At 41.0% G+C, this 22,356-nt stretch overlaps 1 protein-coding gene across 12 annotated transcripts in view; it reads right to left on the reverse strand.

Annotated features, from left to right (window-relative positions):
- The window catches only part of TRPM7 (transient receptor potential cation channel subfamily M member 7), a 119,378-nt gene that overhangs the window by 53,441 nt on the left and 43,581 nt on the right, over positions 1-22,356 (reverse strand). For 9 of the 12 annotated variants that reach the window (XR_010590979.1, XR_010590980.1, XR_010590978.1 and 6 more), the window contains exons 3-13: positions 19,990-20,028; positions 15,614-15,812; positions 11,971-12,184; positions 11,311-11,435; positions 9,807-9,978; positions 6,943-7,117; positions 5,352-5,475; positions 4,420-4,492; positions 3,966-4,066; positions 3,060-3,194; positions 1,480-1,533 (exon numbers count right to left, since the gene is read on the reverse strand). Coding sequence is in view for 8 of the 12 variants with exons in the window: in XM_042845676.2 (XP_042701610.1) it covers positions 1,480-1,533; positions 3,060-3,194; positions 3,966-4,066; positions 4,420-4,492; positions 5,352-5,475; positions 6,943-7,117; positions 9,807-9,978; positions 11,311-11,435; positions 11,971-12,184; positions 15,614-15,812; positions 19,990-20,028 (1,411 nt within the window). In the remaining 4 variants the exon portion in view is untranslated. Of the gene's footprint in view, positions 1-1,479; positions 1,534-3,059; positions 3,195-3,965; positions 4,067-4,419; positions 4,493-5,351; positions 5,476-6,300; positions 6,403-6,942; positions 7,118-9,806; positions 9,979-10,090; positions 10,312-11,310; positions 11,436-11,970; positions 12,185-15,613; positions 15,813-19,989; positions 20,029-22,356 lie in introns of those variants that run through there. The other 3 variants (XM_065559372.1, XM_065559374.1, XM_042845679.2) reach the window with 3 other exon arrangements.

A 22,356-nucleotide genomic window follows, 5' to 3' on the forward strand; every position in this document is an offset into this window, starting at 1 on the left:
AGTTGGCTGACACACAACTACACTTAACCATGTGCATTGTAACTGGGACGATTTGACCCACACCAGTACCATGGCTCCCTGTGTTAAGCAACGTCACTCTCCCACACATTCGTCATGAGGATACTATGGCCAGAATGGTTGAGAAGATGAGGGCAAACCTGAGCCTACCACTATATACATATCTCTTTGACCATCCAAGAGCACGCTTCTTGTTGAGGCTCCAGCGTGGGCCCATTTACCCTGTCCAGATTTCTCTGGGAAACTAATGATCCAACCAGTGGACTGCAGCTGACATCAGAAACTTGTCTCCATGCCGCTCATGGGCTCTTCTGAACTGATTTCAAAAGACCTGGGTCAATGTGCAGCCAGATTTCATACCTGGGGCCAACAAGAAGATCCCACATGCAGCTCTGGCCAACGACAGACAAGGTCACATATCACTGATGACTACCCTCTGACCAGATTTGATGGTGGTCTGAGGGACTGCACTCCACTGATGAGGCTGCTGCAAATGACGTTGGCAAGCTCCACATCTGACAAGAAGAATGGGAGCTCTGCCTAATAGAACATGCTCCTTGGATACTAGCTTTACTACTGGTCCAATACACAGTGACTCTGTAGGCAGAACTCTTACTAAGATCAATGGAGTTCTTCCCAAACATTTTACAAGACTGGGCCCTATTTAACTATTGGTGTAATTCAATCTCTGGGGGAAGAAAAATTGAACACTAAAAAGTACTACATACCAAGGGTAACAGACTAGGAACAGTCAGTCTTCTTTTGCCCCAAACTCTCTGAAGATGGTGCTTACTGCAAATGGAAACTGACTAATGTAGTTTGTAGTACTAGTATCTTCTCTTTTGGGAACAGAATCTTACAGAACAAAAACTAATCCTATTTCAGTTTCCTCTTTCATCAGGCTCAAAACTCTTTTAAACAAGGAGATGGCTGAAGCAGGTAGCTGACTAGGATGATCCTCGTCCATTTTCCTTTGCATATAGCTCTAGAATACCATTTCAGTCACTACTGCTGCTGTAATGGCAGGCAAATCTTAAGTCTTAATACAATGACCACATGGCATAAGGCCTGTGGCTCTGGAGTTTTGCTTGGACTAAAATTTTATTATCCCACTGATTTTTACTTTAAGCGCTTTTGAAAATTTTACCCTTGATCTTTAATTATAGGTACACACCTACTAACTTATCACCACAGATCATCCTTCCAAAACGGTTGTGAAAATGCTTTTAGTATGGCCACAGTAATATCATCTACTTCTCAGAATCAATACTCCCATCCTACCTGACTGTACGAGGTGCTCTTTCAAAATCTGGGTTTAAGATACTCATATGTAATTAATAAAATTAGGATTGGCTAACTGTTGTTGATATTAAAATAAACCTAACAGTCTAAAACACTAAGACTTAAATTGCTAGCAAAACATCTTATTTCGTAGTTGTTTGATACAAGTTTAAAGCATACCTGTTTGACATCCCGAACAAGGTGAAAGAGTGTTGGGTTAGTTGGGCCTTGTTTCTTTACACACACAAAGAAAAGAAAACACAGAATTTTGGACAGTTAAATTATAAGTGATCTTAAATATGAAAGATTGACATGAGAACATGGAAGCAAAAGCAAAAACTTGATATTTGCAAATTGACCTTAATGAAAGACGTGCTCTCTCTAAACTGTGAGCAACCATCAGATACAAATATTCCACCATCTAGCAATACTATGTGCTAAGCATTTCCCCTTTGTTTCTGGTTTTCCTTTCTGATCTTGTAACCCTGAGATCAGACGTGTGAGAGAGAGAGAGAAAGAGAGAGAGAGAGATCAGGTCAATGTACTGTAGCTCTTGTCTCACACAAACAGAATGGAACACCAGATTGATCAATGTATGGATTCATGTAAAATGTTATGTATCATTTTACTTTTTAGTTCTTTTAAACCACAGAAATCAATTCCATTCATATTTACAGAATTTAAAAATGAAAACAATTGAGTAAAGAATTTGTCATGTGGTAAGTTACTAAGTAAAAGTAGTTTTTACTTTGATACAAGAGTCTTCCTTTTCTAAACAGCTGTGTAGTGTTAAAACATTTGCCATGCTCCATCCCAGAAGCGGCTGTACATCAGCAGTGTATGAAATCATCTCTGTACAATTCACTTAAAAGTGTGAAATGCTATATATTAAATATTTAAACATATTAAAAATATTAATCGTTAACCATTTATTTACATATGGCAATAGTATATTGCCTTTATATAGTAACTTTTTAGTTTGAGAGTGCTTTCTAAAGATAAATATTGTTCACATTTTACAGATGAGGAAACTGGGTACAGACAGATTAACTGATTTGTCCAAAAAAATAAAACAAAATTATTTACAGAATGGGGTGTAGAACCTGGTTTCCTAGTTCCTAATCCTTTGCTTTAATCACTAGACCACACCTCTCACTTACAGAAAAAGATTATTTTTGTGCTTTCTAAAACAAAATTCACATTATTTATACCCTCTAATTTCCCTTGAAAGATCCAAAAGTAACTGTCATACAGTTACCATACTGTTTGTAAAAACACTCTGAAGATGTAAAGCACATTAATTGCTAAAAAGCATAAAACATTGTTTCTTTCATTAGGTAGCTGTCCTCCATGGATGCCTCATCTTGGGTCACAGGGACTCCTGCACGCAACTTTGATAACAAGTGAGTTTCAAAGCTTCTTGTACTGATTAGTTGTCAAATGCTGACATTCAGAATGTTCTCATCTCCTTCAGTGCATGCCTAAAACTTTAGTTTTTTTATAATGGATCACCACAGAAATACATGGTTATATGTTGCACCTACTGTTCTGTATGATCACCTAGTAAAGTAGTTAAATATATGGAATAAATGCCCATGAAAACAACGTTTCTAGGTAATCTTTAAAAATAAGTACGTATACAAACCAGGAGTTTTCTACCAGCTATTTTTACAAATTTTTCTAATTATGACAAGTTTACAGCTGTGACTTTATAAATTGAATACAGTATATAATATTATCTACAACTGTCATTAACTTACTGTGTTGTAAAGCTCTTCCAGCCTGGGAATTGTAAGGAACTTGTGCATGCTTACTCCATTTTCAATAAGAAGTTTCACAAATGCAACTCGATCCATCACAAGGGCATCTAACATAGCCTGTTCCAGGGATCCAACCTGAAGGGAGGGGGAGGGAAAGGAGGAGAAGGTGGTAAACTAATTACTTATTCAAAGACTATTACTGAGATAAATGTACCTCTACTTATCAAGCAGAACTAAATTAAAACACAGTCTCATTTATATACAGCAATAAAGTAAGCAAGGAAATAGTGAGAGGGTATTTAACAACTTTTAACAAGTTGCTTCAAAAACAAACAAGGTCAGAACTGCCATTAGTTCCAACAATGTTCCTGTGCTTTGACTGCAAAGTACTGTAAGGTTATTTTATTAATGGAAAAAGGAAAACCAAAATCTGAACCTTAGTACCCATGCCAATTTACAAGCCACAGACAACAGAAGAAAAGAAAGACGCTGCTGTTTAATACCCCATATATGTTTCTTCCAATTGACAGCAACAAGAATCTGTTCCACTGGCTTCTTTTTAAAGAGCTTTATAAGATCATATAATATGAAAGCAGAAGAAGCCAATGAGTTGCGGTATCTTTAGATGTTACAGCTCCTGATAAATAAGAGAGTTAAGTTTTAATCTTTTGTATTGAATTTTTTCCCCTGGTACTTGGAACATTTAGCACATATCTAAAATTATTGGGTTTATTTTTTTAAGTAAACAAACAAAGTAGCCACCACAGCAGCTAAATGTCCAGAAATTGCTCTCCTAAAAATGTCAGTATTCTACTATTTCTACAGAATCAAAAAGTTCATTCTTTGCAATAATTTAGCTTCTGTTCTGTAAAATACCACTATGTTTAATCTAGAATATTTACATACCAGCCACTGTTGTCCATAAACAAAAACATGATTTTTGGCAATATCAACTCGGTCCCACGCCAGTGTAAGGATAAGCTGGTCAAATGCAGAAGCATTTGTACCTAAATCAAACAAACAAAGAATGTACATTTAGAATTTAAGTTGCTCATAAAATGAATCCTTATTTCACAAATTTTCAAATTTTAAGGTGGGATATTACACATTAAGACACCCCAAAACTGTTTAAAACAAATATTTTTACCTCAAAGAAAACACACAAATGTATAATATATTTTTTATTATTTGACACCATATATCCACGTCATAAGTAAGTAGCTGTAACAGAACAATTACTCACTTCGGAAAAAATTTAAACAAAAAATACATAAATATCACTCTACTATATAAACTGTTACATTTTCCTCATATTGTGCAATATTGGGGTTATTAAATGCCCTTAAATTTAAAACCTCACCTTTTAGCAGCGCTGTAAGTATTGCAACATCAATATCTTTATGTTCATCTGACCCAATATGGAATACGGTAATCTGTTTTATAAAAAAACCAGCATAATACTGAAATAAGTATTCCATCTCACTTTTAAAAACAGTATCTCCTCTATATTTTGTAGTACAAGGGATAAGCCTTTCACCATAAAGAATATAAAAATCTAAAATCAGTTTGAGTTTATGAGAACTTTGTTAGCTCATGTGTTCAAATACTGGCACAAGATTGGGATTAGAGTATGGGATGCTACTACTTGCCCTGATTCAGAAAAATACTTAAATATGTACTTAAACCCATCCTATTCAGTAAAGCAGTTTTCAAAACACCACCCCATAAGCAAAATGCCTAAATCCCATTGACTTCAATAGGACTTTATGTTTGTGCTTAAAATTAAGAATGTGCTCAATTATCCTGCTGATTAGGGAATACTTTCCTGAATCATGGTCACTAAGACTAAACATTTTACCGTAATACTGACCAAATAACATTAAAAACTTATTTCAGTTTTTAGGCCTCTCTGAAGCAACAATATACTACTTTAATTACAACTTCTTGGGTTCATTTTATATTGTAAAGTATCTTTTATTACACCATTTTGTGCTGATGAAAGAGAAGCTATCAAGCTTACAACAAGCTCTTCTACACATCTGGTTACAAAAACATCATTGATAATCAGCTGTAATCACAGTAAGCAGAATCACTTGACCAAAGGTAAGAAAAATGAACAAGAAAATTGGAGTTTGACTTTTATTTGGGACCATTCTATCTTCCCAGTTGTTCAGATTCCATCCCATAAAGATAAATCCTGATTGATACAAACAATCTGAGATGAATCTAAAATTAGATCTTACAAGTGCACATGCTTGAAATAAAAGGCTTCCAATGCTGAAATCCACTTACAAGTTCTTTTTTTTTCATGCATTCCAACAACGTCTGAAACAGATGAACTGCCTCACTCTGACCGAAGTTAAATGTCTTTTTGATGGTTGAAATGATTTCAGGTTCTGCTCCATCAGGAATATTTCTAAGATTACAAAAACAACCAAAAGCCCATATTGTTATACATGAACTCTAAGCACATCAATAAATATATTTCAAATGGTCTAAGACAGGGATCAGCAACCTTTCAGAAGTCTTCATTTATTCACTCTAATTTAAGGTTTCGTGTGCCAGTAATACATTTTAACATTTTTAGAAGGTCTCTTTCTATAAGTCTATAATATATAAAACTAAACTATTGTTGTATATAAAGTAAATAAGGTTTTTAAAATGTTTAAGAAGCTTCATTTAAAATTAAATTAAAATGCAGAGCCCCCCAGACCGGTGGCCAGGATCCGGGCAGCGTGAGTGCCACTGAAAATCAGCTCACGTGCCGCCTTCGGCACTCGGGCCATAGGTTGCCTGCCCCTGGTCTAAGACATTCCGATCCAAAAGCTCTGGGTACAAGTAGGAGCTTTACCAATATAATTATAACAATTGTCCAAAACTATAGTAAGTTTCCCTTCTTCCTAAGGGCCATACAAAGTAGGACTTTTCCCACAATCTCCGAAACCAGCTGAGCACCTCCACCACCCAATAACCTCCAGTAAAATCCTAAGAGAACAGCTAGGCTCCGTAGCATGACCAGATGATAAAATCTGGGCTTTGGCAGATCAACAGGACCAAAGTGAACGCAAAAATCGAACGCCCTCTCTCTGAGTATGTCCTGCCTCCTATCTCCTTCACAATTAAAACTAGCGGGCTCTTAGCTTTAGCACCTCAGCTCATCTCTACTGCCTCAAAATCACAATAGGAAAGGCAGTCTCTGACAAAGCATTAAATATGTAGGGTCCTATTTATATATACACACCTGAAAACTAACTGGAAGCCAGTGAGGCTCATGGAACACAAATGAATTGTCTTTCCTGTATGGAACGTCACTTCACAAGTAGGCAGCCACATCCCACACCATCAGAATAGTCTTAAGGTGACAATTGTTTTCAAACAAAACAGTTTATACAGAATCATTTCCTCTCTCTCGTCAGTCAAGCTCTTACTATACGTACAGCTCGTTAAATGAAACGGTCTGACAGCTAAAATACTTTCAAGTGGTATTTTCAGGTAGCTTGGTAACATAGTGGGACTACATTAGTCTTGTGTCTCTGAGAATTCTGGGTCAGTTCTGATTTCAGTCACAAGCAAAAATGAGTTTGAGGACTTCATCCTACTGTATCCTTGGAAGCATTACAAAAGCACCACACAATTTACAAAATCTGGCATGACTGGCAGTCTCTGCTCAGGAGGAATCCAGAGGCAAAACAGTGTGGCAGCTCAGAATTGAGGTTTACCGGTACAGCTGCGTGGGAAGTTTGGACAGAATGCATGATTGAAGTTATTGCGTGTAACCTCTGACTTTCATGGACACAAGGCTCCTACACAAGTTTGTTAATGGAAAGTGCTCTCAATCAAGTCTAGCACTATTAGTCAAAGTGTTAATCATATGTAGGCTTACCCTCCCTCTTCTGTTTGCTTATGAACATATGCCAGTATGTCTGCAGCTCTCCCAGTTCCCTCACATACTACTACTGGCACAGGAGGACTTTCTTGAAGGTATTCCAAAACTGTGAGGATAACATTGGGACCACCTTCAAATATCAGTGCTACCACAGGGACACCCTGGCCAATTCCTACAAAAAGGTAAAAAACATCAAATAAATATTGAAGCCAAAATTAATCTTCCTTTTAAAAAAATATTTCATGTTCTTTGATCCAAGCTTTACCAATATGCTGTGATGCAAACTCTTCCAAGTTTACTTCAGGTCAACAAGTAACATGAAAAAGTTACTACATCTCACATAAAATTGCTTTGCTACAGCAGTTGAGATCATTATGATATTTGTATGTGAATATACAGCCAACAAATTACACAGTGCATGAACAAATCATATTAACGTCCACAGTCTTGCCTCACAGTATATTACACCACTTGTTAAAACAATAAAATTAGAAGATGAACCATAATCCTTTTCTGCATCACAAAAGCACATTGTCACTATGAAAAAACTGCATTATTTTGTAACAAGATTTTTATAATTTTTAAAAGATTAGTAACGAGTACAGGAACTATGTTTGTAATAAAGTACGGATTGTTTTCTCATTATATTATATATAAGGAATATGGCATGATGTAAAAACTGTCGGGAATTCTTCAGAGAGGGAAAGATGTCCAAAACCAGAACAACATTTTCAGGGACTTCAAGTACATTCTTATCAGTAATGGTTACATCACCAATGGTGCAGATCAGTCTTCATGTGACTAAGGATTATGAGTAGGGCTGCGAGTCTGTCACGGAAGTCACAGATGACGTGACTTTCCGAGACCTCCATGACTTCTGCACCTAAGATTTAGTCAGGAGTATTTATAGTACAAGTCATGGACAGGTGAGGGGTCACGAATTTCTGTTTATTGCCCGTGACCTGTCCATGACTTTTACTAAAAATACCCATAACTAAATCTTAGCCTTAATTATGAGGCATTAACTACAGAAATATTCTTAAAGGACAGATACCATTATGTTAATTTAATACAGGAGAGTGCAGATCAGTGCAAAATGCCTGGGCTTCCTTCCCCCAAATGGCAGTGACCCTTAATTCAAATTTCCCAGTCATCCCCTACCATGAAACTACAAGTGATCAACTTCAGAGGCAATGGCTAATCAGATCAGTGAGGGCTACCAGTACTTGTGGGGCAAGACAGACAACCTATTCACTCCAAAGCCTTAAGTGATACATCCTGGCTTGATCTAGTGATGCTACACTGCCAATTCTAGAACTGGCAGGTGGCTAGTGCCAGCCCCAGAGGGCCATGAAAGAAGCCTCCTAGCTGCAGCAGGGTCAGTAATACTCCATAAGCAGTGCCCAGGGTTCAAGGCAGCAGCTGAAGTGATGTCCAGAACGGCCAAGACATGGATTTTGCATGGGCAACTGGGTTCCTGAAAGTGACTTAAATTCAGGGCTTGTTTACACACATAAGTTGCACCAGTTTAGCTTAAATCAGTTTAAAAACCAGTTTTGTTAAACTGGTGTGTATTCTTGTGTGGGGACATAGTTTAAAACTGGTTATATAGGTTTTGCTTGCACCTTTAAGTTTCCTTCGAGAGGGATCTTTGGTTTCCACTTTGGTTCAGTTAGATCAATTTATCAGACACAGTAATGGCTGTGAAGTAGGATACATTTTTAGGAAAAGTTAAAGAGGGGAGCTTAGCCTCAGGTGTTTCATTATACATGGAACTGGCAGCAGCACCACCTCTTGGGGGCTTATAATGGGAATTGTTGGGCAACCTTGTTTGCAGTTGCTTACACCTTTGCCCAACTTCAACTGTTTGGGCTAAAATGTTCTATGCCAGGTGTCCACATCAGAATGATGATTGGGGGGGTGGGAAGAGAAGAGGGTATTTCAGCCAAAAGAGTTCAGTTATTGCTAACAGCCTTTTCTTTAAGACGCTTTAACGTCCCCATACTTTGGAAGCAGACTTGAAATTTTGCATGGATGGGCTGTGTGTGTGATGGTGTGTTTCTAATTTTCTGGATGCATGACTTGAGATTCTGCAGTCTGATTTGCAGAGGCAGGGCACTCACAACTACAAGTGAAATCAGTGGGAATTGTGTTTTCAACATATAAAGTACAGTACAATGTTATGTATTCTGAAAAATCAAGTCTTAAATGCCTCAAACTGGATACCAAAAATTAGCCGTTTGTTACAGATTTGGAAATATTTTAATTTATGAATACTGTATGTTGACCTAGCTATTGGGATGTTTACTATATGAATACAGTAGAACCTCAGAGTTATGAACACCAGAGTTTCGAACTGACCAGTCAACAATACACCTCATTTGGAACCAGAAGCACGCAATCAGGCAGCAGCAGAGGAAAAAAAAAAAAGGCAAATGCAGTACAGTACTGTGTTAAACGTAAACTACTAAAAAATAAAGGGAAAGCAGCATTTTTCTTCTGAATAGTTAAGTGTCAAAGCTGTATTAAGTCAATGTACAGTTGTAAACTTTTGAAAGAACAATGTTTTGTTCAGCGTTACGAACATTTCAGAGTTATGAACAACCTCCATTCCCGAGGTATTTGTAACTGATGTACTACTTTATGTTGGTTTAGTTTAGAATGGAGCTGTCAGGAAAAAACATGCAGGAAAGAGACATTACAGTAGTAAGGCAACCTGGATTCTGACCTTTCCTAACTTGTGAGAGCGTCACTTCACAACCTTAATGTGGGGGTTTTTTAAACCATAGTTTGTGTGCATGTAATATTTTTTAATAGAACAGAGAAACATTAGTCATTGCCAGGACATTATGATTACTTACTTGCATGGATCCGCTGCAAATTGATATTTTTTTCCAGTTCTCTTCGCAAGTTAACTTCTGCTCCATACTTTCCAACTGTTCCATCATCCACCAGTATGAAATGGGAATGGAGATTATTTAGGACATTTAGTTTACTTAGAGGGTTTAACAGAGTTTGATATGGAGCAACAACCTAAAAAACAACAAACAACAGGCATGATTTGCCAAGTGCCAGACTGATCACCACAATTTTAGCTATTTGGTCTGGTTAAAAGTAAAAGGGACACCACTGAAAGCCAACAGACCTAAAATGATACCTGCCAGCACACATGTCTTCACCCAGCAGCTCTGCCTACAGGCTGCATTCTTGCAGGAAAGTGGGTTACTGTACAACACAATAATTCTTCTCTAAAGTGCTATAGAGAGGAGGCCTCTAGCAAATTAAAACCTTGACTGCAGAAAAGAACAAAACAGACAGCAAAAAGTATATGCCTGAATCCATGAAGACATCTACCAAGCTCTGCAACTGTAACACGGAGACAAATTGAAATATCATTTTCAGAGTTGAGTCTCAAGATGTAGGACGACAATTTTAAAAAGTAGTTTACACAATGTCTGACTTTCCACTTAAAGTTACAACAGTGCAGTGGTGATTAGGCAGTTATGAAGGGGGAGAAAGAACTTTCATTCTGCGCAACTCATTCTCCATCCTGCCAAAACTCTACTCAGGCAATGGAGGGAATGGAGAGCTCTAATCGGGGAGTCGCTCCCCCTCTGAATCCTGAGCTGCATGGCCCTGGCCCAAGCTAGAGCTGCAAGGAACTAGTTTATGCCAGGGAGAGGACCAGGCAAAGGGGTGCTCTGCTTTGCTGTGTCCATTCCCCACCTTGCTCCCTGAATCCTGTACCAAGTGTGAGGTGGGTAACTAGCAGAGCCACCCCTGCCAGTAGAGAGTTCCCCCACGTGGAAAGGGCTGGCCATTGACACTGGCCATTTCCCACTGCTTTAAGTCCACTTTGCTCCCTAATTAAAAGAATGGAGAGTCCAACCCTAAATCCCTAGATACTTGAAAAAAAAAATCCTAAAGAGTTTAGGAAGACACGTTTCATTTACTTTCTATGGGACTTGTGCTCTTATATCTCTTTGCTACTTTTGAAGATCTCCCTACTACGGTATTGTCAAGTTTTGTAGCTTTTTGGAAACTTTTCCATAGACCTATAATTTCTTATGCTTGTTCTCAGATCACAGAGTAAGTTTTCTAGAAATTCTGTGGCTACTCTAACCTGTTCTTTGGGGCCATACAAGTGTACAACAATCTACTCTACTGAATTAGCATTTATTAATTTCTTACAGCAGCACTCCTCTGTAAATCACAACAGATGTCCCTATATCTCCCAGAGCAAAGATAGAAGTACCCCAGCATCACAAAAGGCAGTGAGACCGCAAACCTGAGCAGATTATTCAAACACAAATACAAAAGATCATGCAGTTAAAAGTTATTTCAACTGGATAAGCCCATTCTTACATCTCTTCCAACAAGGTCATTTCTGTTTTCAATCACTCCCCATGGAGCTATCCCAATAGTGCAAATCTTTCGAGATGATCTGGAAGCATGTTCTCTCAGGGCGTCACCAACATGTTTTGCAACACCTGTTCATACACAAGAAAACATTCTGTATATTGAAACTACATCCTATTAGCATTAACCTCCTCAATTACTGTGAAGATTAGAGAACTCACTTAGTTGACAGCATAAAGGAAGACCTACTGTGCACAAAACATACATTAACAGTAACAAAGTACTGAGAATTTCTAGTAACTTTACAACATATATGCCAGCCAGTCTTCTACACTGACAAAACAAGCTGCACTATAGTACTGCATATTTTGAAGCAACATACACTTTTTGCACAATTTACATGTTCTATATTATTACATAATATCACAAGATTTAAGTTCATATGCTCAAGATAAAATTCATGAACATTCATTTGTTTAATTGTAAAGTCAGTCAAACTTTAGACAGTATTTTAGAGATACAAATATTTTGTTCCTCCGACTAGACAGTCATTCTGGAATCTGCATACCTTTATTTAAAAACTAGAATGTGAGTAAACTGTGCACATGAGTCTGTACTGTTATTTGAAGGTTTATATTATATAAAATTTATACTTTATTTATTTACCTGTGTTCACTCCTCCAGTTATAATCCAGGCACCTGTTGTTACTGCAGCTTTAATAAGACCTTTGCCAAGCAATTGTTTGATGCGTGGATGAAGTTCAAATTTCTGCATCCCCCCATGTACAGAGATAACAAGTCTGGGCAGCTCCATTTGCCATTCTTTAAGAAGAAGTTGTAGAATGGCTTCAGGCTTAGTGTCATATGACAATCGCACATACTAAGACGAAAAAAAAAAAAGTTGTGAGGTTTAGTAGGTTCCTATAATAAACCATTACATAATTGATAAGCAACAGAGGGTCCCGTGGCACCTTTAAGACTAACAGAAGTATTGGGAGCATAAGCTTTCGTGGGTAAGAACCTCACTTCTTCAGATGCAAGTAATGGAAATCTCCAGAGGCAGGTATAAATCAGTATGGAGATAACAAGGTTAGTTCAATCAGGGAGGGTGAGGTGCTCTGCTAGCGGTTGAGGTGTGAACACCAAGGGAGGAGAAACTGCTTCTGTAGTTGGATAGCCATTCACAGTCTTTGTTTAATCCTGATCTGATGGTGTCAAATTTGCAAATGAACTGGAGCTCAGCAGTTTCTCTTTGGAGTCTGGTCCTCAAGTTTTTTTTGCTGTAAGATGGCTACCTTTACATTTGCTATTGTGTGGCCAGGGAGGTTGAAGTGTTCTCCTACAGGTTTTTGTATATTGCCATTCCTGATATCTGACTTGTGTCCATTTATCCTCTTGCGTAGTGACTGGCATATATAACATTGGTGGACGTGCAGGTGAATGAGCCGGTGATGTTGTAGCTGATCTGGTTAGGTCCTGTGATGGTGTTGCTGGTGTAGATATGTGGGCAGAGTTGGCATCGAGGTTTGTTGCATGGATTGGTTCCTGAGTTAGAGTTGTTATGGTGCGGTGCGTGGTTGCTGGTGAGAATATGCTTAAGGTTGGCAGGTTGTCTGTGGGCAAGGACCCAGAGGGCTGCTTTACCGTGTTATATCAGAATTCGTGTTATATTGGGTCGCGTTATATCGGGGTAGAGCTGTATTAATGAAAATCTAGAATATTGCCAAAATAGGACCAGTTCAATTGCTGAGGCTGAATGTATTTTCGTCTGTATATCCCATGTAAAAAGATATTCCAATTGTGAAAAAAACACAACCATTCTCCCCCTTCCCTTCCCCCCCACTATGCCCACGCCCTCCAGAGAGGAGATGGGGGTAATGGAGTTAAGAATGATGCTACGTCCCTAATATAGGCCATACAGGGAAGAGGGAGCAAATGGGCAGAAGTGAAATCTTACTCAGACTAGTTCCCAGTGGGCAGGGGTCCACACTAACACCACCATCACCACAATTGGTACTAATTAGTTGGCAGTCTCAGCAGAGGTGCCAAATAATGAAAGAACATGGAGACTGAACTATTTTTTCACTCCTAGAAGTGGTTCCTCCAGGACAGGGTTGAGGTACACTGCAAGCCAGGGAGAGGGAAACTTTCTGTGCTGTTATCCATGCTGTAGCTGTTTCTGTGGGTAAATGGAGTACTTCAGTCTCCATGACTTTCAATCCAGCACAAGCATTAACAGAAGAAATTTAGCAGAAGTTAATCATACCTTTCACAAAAAGGTTATAGTCAGAGAAAAATATGGTCTTTCTAGTAACCAACATCTATGCACTCAGACTTTTCTTTTTTAAAGTTTCAGTTTACTTTGAGACTTAGTTAGCAGATTTGAGACCTCATTAGCAGATTTGTTCAAAGGTTTGTTAAACAAAAACAAGCATGTTTCCCACTAACCCACAACTCCAAGTAGAGGTCACTTTTACGGCACAGTTTGAAAAATGTTTAAATACAGGCTTTAGAATGGATGTGTTACAAAAATGTAACTATGACAGTGAGTGGCACAACTATAAGTAAATCAGATTTTCATTATGATTTACACAATTGGGAAGGGTGACAAACTAGGGACCTCACTTTCTTGAGTTTCAGAGTTGCAGCCGTGTTAGTCTGTATTCGCAAAAAGAACAGGAGTACTTGTGGCACCTTAGAGGCTAACAAATTTATTTGAGCATAAGCTTTCATGGGCTACAGCCCACTTCATCTGATGCATGCAGTGGAAAATACAGTAGGAAGATATACACACACAAACACCCCCCCAATTCAGCAGTCTCTCGTTGGAGTCTGTTTTTGAAGTTTTTTTGTTGTAATATTGCAACTTTTAGGTCTGTAATCGAGTGGCCAGAAGTGGACTGAAGTGTTCTCCAACTGGTTTTTGAATGTTATAATTCTTGACATCTGATTTGTGTCCATTTATTCTTTTGCTTAGAGATTGTCCAGTTTGGCCAATGAACATGGCAGAGGGGCACTGCTGGCACATGATGGCATATATCACATTGGTAGATGTGCAGGTGAATGAGCCTCTGATGGTATGGCTGATGTGATTAGGTCCTATGATGGTGTCCCCTGAATAGATATGTGGACAGAGTTGGCAACAGGCTTTGTTGCAAGGATAGGTTCCTGGGTTAGTGTTTTTGTTGTGTGGTTGCTGGTGAGTATTCGCTTCAGATTTGGGTCTGTCTGTAAGCAAGGACTGGCCTGTCTCCCAAGATCTCTGTCTGAGGGGTTGGAGCAAATGTGATTGTATCGTAGAGCTTGGCTGTAGACAATGGATCGAGTGGTGTGGTCTGGAGGCATGTAGGTAAGTATAGCGGACAGTAGGTTTCTGGTATAGGGTGGTGTTTATGTGGCCATCGTTTATTAGTACTGTAGTGTCCAAGAAGTGGATCTCTTGTGCGGACTGGTCCAGGTTGAGGTTGATGGTGGGGTGGAAATTGTTGAAATCATGACGGAATTCCTCAAGGGCTTCTTTTCCATGGGTCCAGATGATGATGATGTCATCAGTGTAGCGCAAGTAGAGTAGGGGGAGATTTCACACACGAAAGGCTCAGACTATATAACGTTTTTTGTTTTTTTTCCTAAAACCTACCAGCATTTGATTATTTGCAGTGAAGACTTCACATGAAGCTAGCCAGCCTTTTGGTAAATCACATGGGTTGTCTTTGGTTTAAAAATTACTGACTAGAGCAGTAGTCCCCAGACTGTGGGGCATGCCCCCCTTCGGGGGGCGCGAAAGAACATCCAGGGTGTGCATGCAGTGGGGATCGGGCCAGCCCCCATGGGAGGCAGGGAGAGAGTGCCGCCCAGCTCTGCTCTGCCTCCAGCCCAGCTCTGGCCCCAGTTGCAGCTCCACTCCAGCCCCAGCCCCAGCTCCACCCCGCCCACCCAGCCCAGCTCTGCCCTCATTCCCTCTCTTCCCCCAGGCCAGCTCCGCCTCTAGCCCCAGCTCCTTCCCCACCCCCAGTTCTGCAGTCAGCCCAAGCTCCTCTGTGCAGTAATGGAGATAGGGCACAGATTGATTCCATTACTGGTAAGCGGGAGGTGGAGGGGACGACAGGAAAAGTTTGGACACCACTGGACTAAAGAGAAGTCAATATTTGGGATAATAGGACTCCTACTGATAGTAGGGAGGCTACTATCTCACAACACAGGTATAGGCATTTCATCTTTTTGCCAAACCTTTCATTTCAAGATTTAAATGGAGTATCCAAACATCTTTGGCAATGGGTCAAGGGAAGGGGAAAAAGTCTTTTGTACATACCTTTGCTCTGCACGAATGAGAGCCACCTTGAAAGTTAATGACACCATAAGCATCAGTTGAACTCTGTTCTGTGTGTTTTTCCACTGACCATTCTTCTATTTCCTGATTAAAATTTTCACCCAGTTTGACATCTGTATATTTCATGGCAAGACTTGCAGTAAAGCAAGCATGTTGCCTGACCAAGCGACCACAGCAGCACCTGTACAAGATTATATATTACATTTTATTTTTACATTTGTAATCATTAATTTCATTGTACTTGGATGCCTGGAGTAATTAAAGGGGACAAACCTGTTTACAGCAGAGTCAGTGGAAAAAAAGTTAGAATTTCCACGCCTATAAATGAACTATCTGAACCTCAGTTACACCTTTCTAGGGTTATGTCTACATTAGCACATTTGTCGGTAAAACTTTTGTTGATCGGAGTGTGAAAAAAGCGCACACACCCTCGACCAACAAACGTTTCATCAACAGAAGCACCATTGTGAACAGCGCTATGTCAGCGGGACAGCATCTCCCTCTGACATAGGTACCATTTGGGGTGGTTTAATTATGCTCGCAAGAGAGCTCTCTCCCGCCAGCATAGAGCCACTACACAGGAGACCTTACAGTGGCACAGCTGCAGCGGTACAGCTGTGCCGCTGTAAGGTCTGTAGTGTAGAATGATGAAGTATAGGAAAACCTTTGGATGAGTAACTCCTATCAAAAGACTGGCAGGCTGATGTAATCAAACCTGGCAAGAGATTTTGGCACTTAGCACTAATTCCCCACCTATTTTCTTTAGCTTTCCAAAGACAAAAGTTCCCATAACATTCAGAGCAAAGTTATACAGATGATTCATAATTATGTCAAATACTGATGGCTCTTATTCAAAGCTAAAAAGAGTGCAGTGAATTGGAAGCCAAAACACATTAAGAGTAGCCAGCAGACTAGAAGTGTCCAGAAAGGTTTGATTATTTAAGTTACTTTTTCCTAAGTATTATAGGTAGGGCTGGTAGCGCTGCTTATTATTAAGGTTGCCCAACACTTTCCATTATAAGACCCTGTTTCCAGTTGCCTATATCTTTGCCACGTTAACCATTTGGACTGAAATTTTACATGCCAGCTGAAAGATTCAGCCAAAATGTCTCAGCCATTTCCAATAATGACTCCATGCCGGGGGCAGTGCTTGGACTTCGTTCAGACTTGGGAGCATCATGAATCAGTGGTTAGAGCCCCACAGCAGTCTGGTGAGTATCCAAGAGGGTGGGGCTTGACCAAGTGTGTGACAGGTAGTGAAGAGACAGATTGGATGAAGGGTCTGGAAAGGGAGACGAAACATATTGGATGGAAGCTGGGAGAGATGGTTGAAAGGGACAGGACAAAAAAGAGGCTGTCCCCACTAAAGCACACTCCCCTCCAATGCCTGAAATGGAACCCCAAACCCCCAAGTCTCAGCATTCCTCTGCTGTCAGGAAATATCTGTGAAACCCAATGGCAAAGTGTGTGTCTCATCCCCCTCTAGTGCTCGTCCACAGAGAACGACAACCAACTACTGCTCTCTGTTACTATGTTAATTCAAATGGCAGAGTTCTGTGCTGTGGAACCAAAAGCTCCAAACCTGTTGATGAAACTTCAGTGTCAATATAATACCACATCCTGGAATTTGTTTTTTTCAGTTCACTTTTATCAAAACCTAGGCAATTACACACAAAAAACTATGTTAAAAGAACATTATTAAGGTTGCAAAGTCAAGCATTCAACAGTTAGAAAATGCCAGAAATAAAGGTTGCCTTGTGTGCAGGGACATCCCTAGGGGGGTCCGGGGCAGAAGTGATAGATGTGTCTCCTCTGGGACCGACCACGCTGGCCAATTGCACCGGCTTGCAGGACCTCCCAAAGCACGTGGCCTGGAGCGGTTGCCCCGACTCGCCTACCCAAGGGACAGCTCTGCTTGTATGTATGCATTATGATAGAGTTAATTATGTAATCACATACTATTTTTTTTTCACATGATCCCTGCCTCATTCAGTGCACAGGATAGACCTGCGCTGGGTATGAACCAGATTGTGTAATGAAAGAGACTGTTGTCTTTAGGACCCTTACCTTATTTGTGGCAGAAGTTCAATGAGGCAGGAGATGGCAGGAAGACAGAGGATGGCCTCAAGGTTAAGGCAATTGAATGCTGCCCTGGCAAACTGGATTCTATCCCTGCCTCTTCCACAGTGTTCTTATGTGACGCTATTCAAGTCGCTTGAACAAAACTTTTCATGGGTGGCCACTAATGGTGTGTTCCTCATTTTCTGGATACCTGATTTGATACCCTCAGATCTAATCTGCAGAAGTGCTGAGCACTCACAGCTGCAACTGAAGTCAATGGGATTTGTGCTTTCAATGTACACTGCTATGTAATGGTAAGTACTCTGAACAAAAAAAAAAAATAATAAAAACATTCAGGTCCTAGTCATCTCAACTTTGTCACCCAGAATTAGTGAAAGCTTTTGACCTTGTTCTCTGTGCCTTAGCTCCCCACTGAAAATGGAAATACCACCACCTGACCTCACAGGGGGGTTGCAAAAAGAAATTAACACTTTTGAAGCACTCAGACACTGTCGTGATAAGCACCATACAAGAGCCCATGAGGAAATTGATAATTCTGTTTTCTGAGTAGGGTTTGAATAGCATGTAGTAACATAAGAACAGTCATACTGGGTCAGACGAAAGGGCCATCTAGCGCAATATCCTGTCTTCTGCCAATGTCAGGTGCCCACAGGGAATGACAGAACAGGTAATCATCAAGTGATCCATCCCCTGTCACCCATTCCCAGCTTTTGAAAAACAGAGGCTAGGGACACCATCCCTGTCCATCCTGGCTAATAGCCATTGATGGACTTATCCTCCATGAACTTATCTAGTTCTTTTTTGAACCCTATTATAGTTTTGGCCTTCACAACATCCTCTGGCAAGGAGTTCCACAGGTTGACTGTACAGTGTGTGGAAAAAATACTTCCTTTTGTTTGTTTTAAACCTGCTGCCTATTAATTTCATTTGGTGACCCCTAGTTCTTGTGTTATGAGAAAGAGTAAACAACACTTCCTTATTTACTTTCACCACACCAATCATGATTTTATAGACCTTAATCATATCCCCCCTTAATTGTCTCTTTTCCAAGCTGAAAAGTCGCTGTCTTATTAATCTCTACTCACATGGCAGCAGTTTCATATTCCTAATAATTTTTGTTACCCTTTTCTGAACATTTTCCAATTCTAATATAATATAACTTATAATAGTAAAGAGGGTTGAGGCCACATGTTGAGCAACAAAGATTGAACAAAATATCAAATAGCTGCTCATAAAGTGAGCACAATCCATTTTGTACACTGAATGAGAAAGGGAACAAATAATATGATCATGTAATTAAAGGTTGCATCATAATGCATATGCATACAGTGGCTTTAATTCTGGTATTCTCTAATTGTTGAGGGTTTGACTTTCCAACCTTAATAATGTTTTTAATATAATTTTATACAATATCTACCCCATAGTTAGGGCCCTACCAAATTCACGCTCCATTTTGGTCAATTTCATGGTCATAAGATTTTTTTTTTTTAAATAAATTTCATGATTTCAGCTATTTAAAACTGAAATGTCATAGTGTTGTATTTATAAGGGTCCTGACCCAAAAAGGAGGTGTGTGTGGGAGGGGGAGGGGGAGTCGCAAGGTACGAGGGGCTGTGGTACTGCTACCCTTACTTCTGCACTGTTGCGGATGTTGGCGCTGCTTTCAGAGCTGGGCAGCTGGAGAGCGGCAGCTGCTGGCCCGGATCCCAGCTCTGAAGGCAGAGCCACTGCCAGCAGCAGCGCAGAAGTAAGGATGGCAAGGTATGGCATTGCCACCCTTACTTCTGCACTGCTGCCTGCAGAGCTGGGCCCTCAGTCAGCAGTTGTCACTCTCCAGCCACCCCCCTCTGATGGCAACAACGCAGAAGTAAGGGTGGCAATACCGCGGCCCCCCCTAAAATAACCTTGCGACCCCCCCTGCAACTCCCTTTTGGGTCAGGATCCCCAGTTTAAGAAACGCTGGTCTCCCCCGTTAAATCTGTGTAGTATAGGGTAGGGTAAAAGCACACAAAAGGCCAGACTTCATGGGGGGAGACCAGATTTCACAGTCAGTGATGCGTTTTTTCATGACCGTGAATTTGGTAGGGCCCTACCCATACTGCATACAACTTCCATATAATTCTGTATATTTTACACAATCTTCTATTTCTAGTCTTTTGCTGGCTGGTCACTTTGTAATATTAAAATTCTTTAAAAAATGTTAAATATTTATTCAGAGACTTATTGTAACAAGCCAAAGTCATAATAATTATCACTAAAAATAAAGAGTTGCTTACCTGACAAGTTGTTGACAAATCTGACATCCTGGAAGGCATCTATGAAAAAGAATACACAGGTAAAGACAAGTTTAACATTTTTTGTACACTTCATATGTATACAGAACAAAGATTATTGAATAAAAACACAGATCTATAATGATATGGAAAATGGGTACCTAACCTTTCACCAAATATATACGTTTCAAGCTCTTCTTCATTTATGTCTCTGATTAACATTAATATAGTAAAGCATGGCAACACAGGGATGGTTAGCACAAAAAAATATATTCTCCGCATCTATTTGTTAAGCTACAAAAGTCAACTTCTATTCAAAAAGTTTCTACCTGCACTCATTGAAACAATTATAAACAAACTGAGACCTTGTCTACATTACAGTTTCATCAACAAAACAGTTGAGGTGTACACACAACAATGCTCCTCTGCTGATGTAACTCTCCTGCTACGCTGACATAAAACCACCTTGATGAGCCGCATAAAGCTTTTTGCAACAAAGTTAGAGCAACACAGTGTCAGTGTAGACCAGGGGAGGGCAAAACTTTCAATCCGGCCCATAGGATTGCCAGCCCTGTGGCGCAGCAGGACTAAGGCAGGCTCTCTGCCTGCCTGGGCCCCGCACTGCTCCCAGAAGCAGCTGGCACCAAGTCCCTGCGGCCCTGGGGAATGGAGGGGGGCAGAGAGCTCCGTGCGCTGCCCTTGCCTGCAGGCATCGCCCCCCCGCAGCTCCCATTGGCTGGGAACAAGGAACCACGGCCAATGGGAGCTTTGGGAGTGGTACCCACAGGTGAGGGGAGTGCGCAGCGGAGCCTCCTGCCCCACCTCACCCCACCCCCAGGAGCCACTGCTGGATAAGCTGGCCACTTCCAGGAGCACCACGGGGCCAGGGCAGCCAGGGAGCTTGCCTTAGCCCCTCTGCCACCCTGGAGCCGCTCGAGGTAAGCGGCGCTGGGCCCCCGCACCCCAACCCTCTGCCCTGAGCCCCCTCCTGCACCTGAACCCCCTGCCGCACCCCAACCCCCCGCCCCAGCCTTACATTCATATGGCCCTGCGTACAATTTCTCCACCCAGATGTGGCCCTCGGGCCAAAAAGTTTGCCCACCCCGGTGTAGACGCTGCACTTGCTTATGTTTCCCTAAGTGGCCTCTAGGTGGTGTCCTAAAATGCCCATCATGACTGCTCTGCTAAGCAGTTTCTATTCTGCTGCCCTGCAGACAGGTACACAGGCATGCACCCCTCCCCCTTTAAAGCCCTAGGAATTTCTACTTCCTGTTTGCTCAGCTTGGACAGCTCACATTGCATCTTCCCAGCTGACTGTGCCAGCTTTCCACAGCAAACAGGCTCCCACGTGGAGTACTCCACAGTTGCTGGATCTGTTGGGTCTGTGGGGAGAGGAGGCTGTGCAGTTGCACCTCGTAGGAACTCTGACACCTACAAGCAGATTGCTCGTGGCATGGATGAGAAGGGGCACAAAAGGGACATGCTGCAGGGCTGTGCTAAGATAATGGAGCTAAGACAGGCTACCAGAAGGCAAAGGAGGCCAACTGTCACTCTGGTGTAGTACCAAAAATATGCCACTTCTACAAGGAGCTATATGCTATCCTCAGTGGTGACCCCACCTCCACTGCCAAGAGCCCTGTGGATACTTCGGGGCGGTGCCCAGCAGAGTCAACCCGAGAACAAAGTAGTGGATGAGGAGGGTGAATTGGAGGAGGATGTGTGACAGGCAACAAGCTTGTCTAGTGGTGTAGCAAGCCAGGACCTCTTTCTGACTCAGGAGGGGTCTAGCCAGTCCCAGAAGCAGTCTGGCAAAGGTGTGCCTGAAGCAGGAGAGGGGAGCTCCAGTAAGTACTCATTTTTCTTTGATAATTCATGGTTACATGAGGTAGAGGTGTCTTATTTTGTTACATGGTGCATGTGGGAGAAGGGGTCAAAATTAACACAATTAGGTACTATTTTGCATCTGCTTCACATTTCCGTGTGCAGCTACATAATGGGGGCCCTGTGGAAAAGTTTGTTGATGCACACCGAGATCTTCTAAGAATCCTCCATAGAGAGCTCTAGGAAACTTTCCTGCAGATACTCAGCAATCCTCCACTGAAGGTTCCTTGGCAGAGCTACTTTGTTCTTTCCTCCGTTGTAGGAAATTTTGGCGCGCCAATCAGCAATTACTTCTGGAGGAATTAAAGCATCACACAGGTGAGCAGCATATGGTACCGATCTGACATGACACATATGTAGGAGATGCACCCTTCCATCTTCAGTTACCCTCAATAGTATGATTTCAGCTTCGATCGCCCCCCACCTGTGGAAAACGGTGCTAGTATTCAGAATAATGTCTCAGGACACTTGTACTGATCCCCTTCTGAA

The sequence above is a fragment of the Chrysemys picta genome, chromosome 10 (assembly GCF_011386835.1).
Source record: "Chrysemys picta bellii isolate R12L10 chromosome 10, ASM1138683v2, whole genome shotgun sequence".
Lineage (NCBI taxonomy): Eukaryota > Metazoa > Chordata > Testudines > Emydidae > Chrysemys > Chrysemys picta.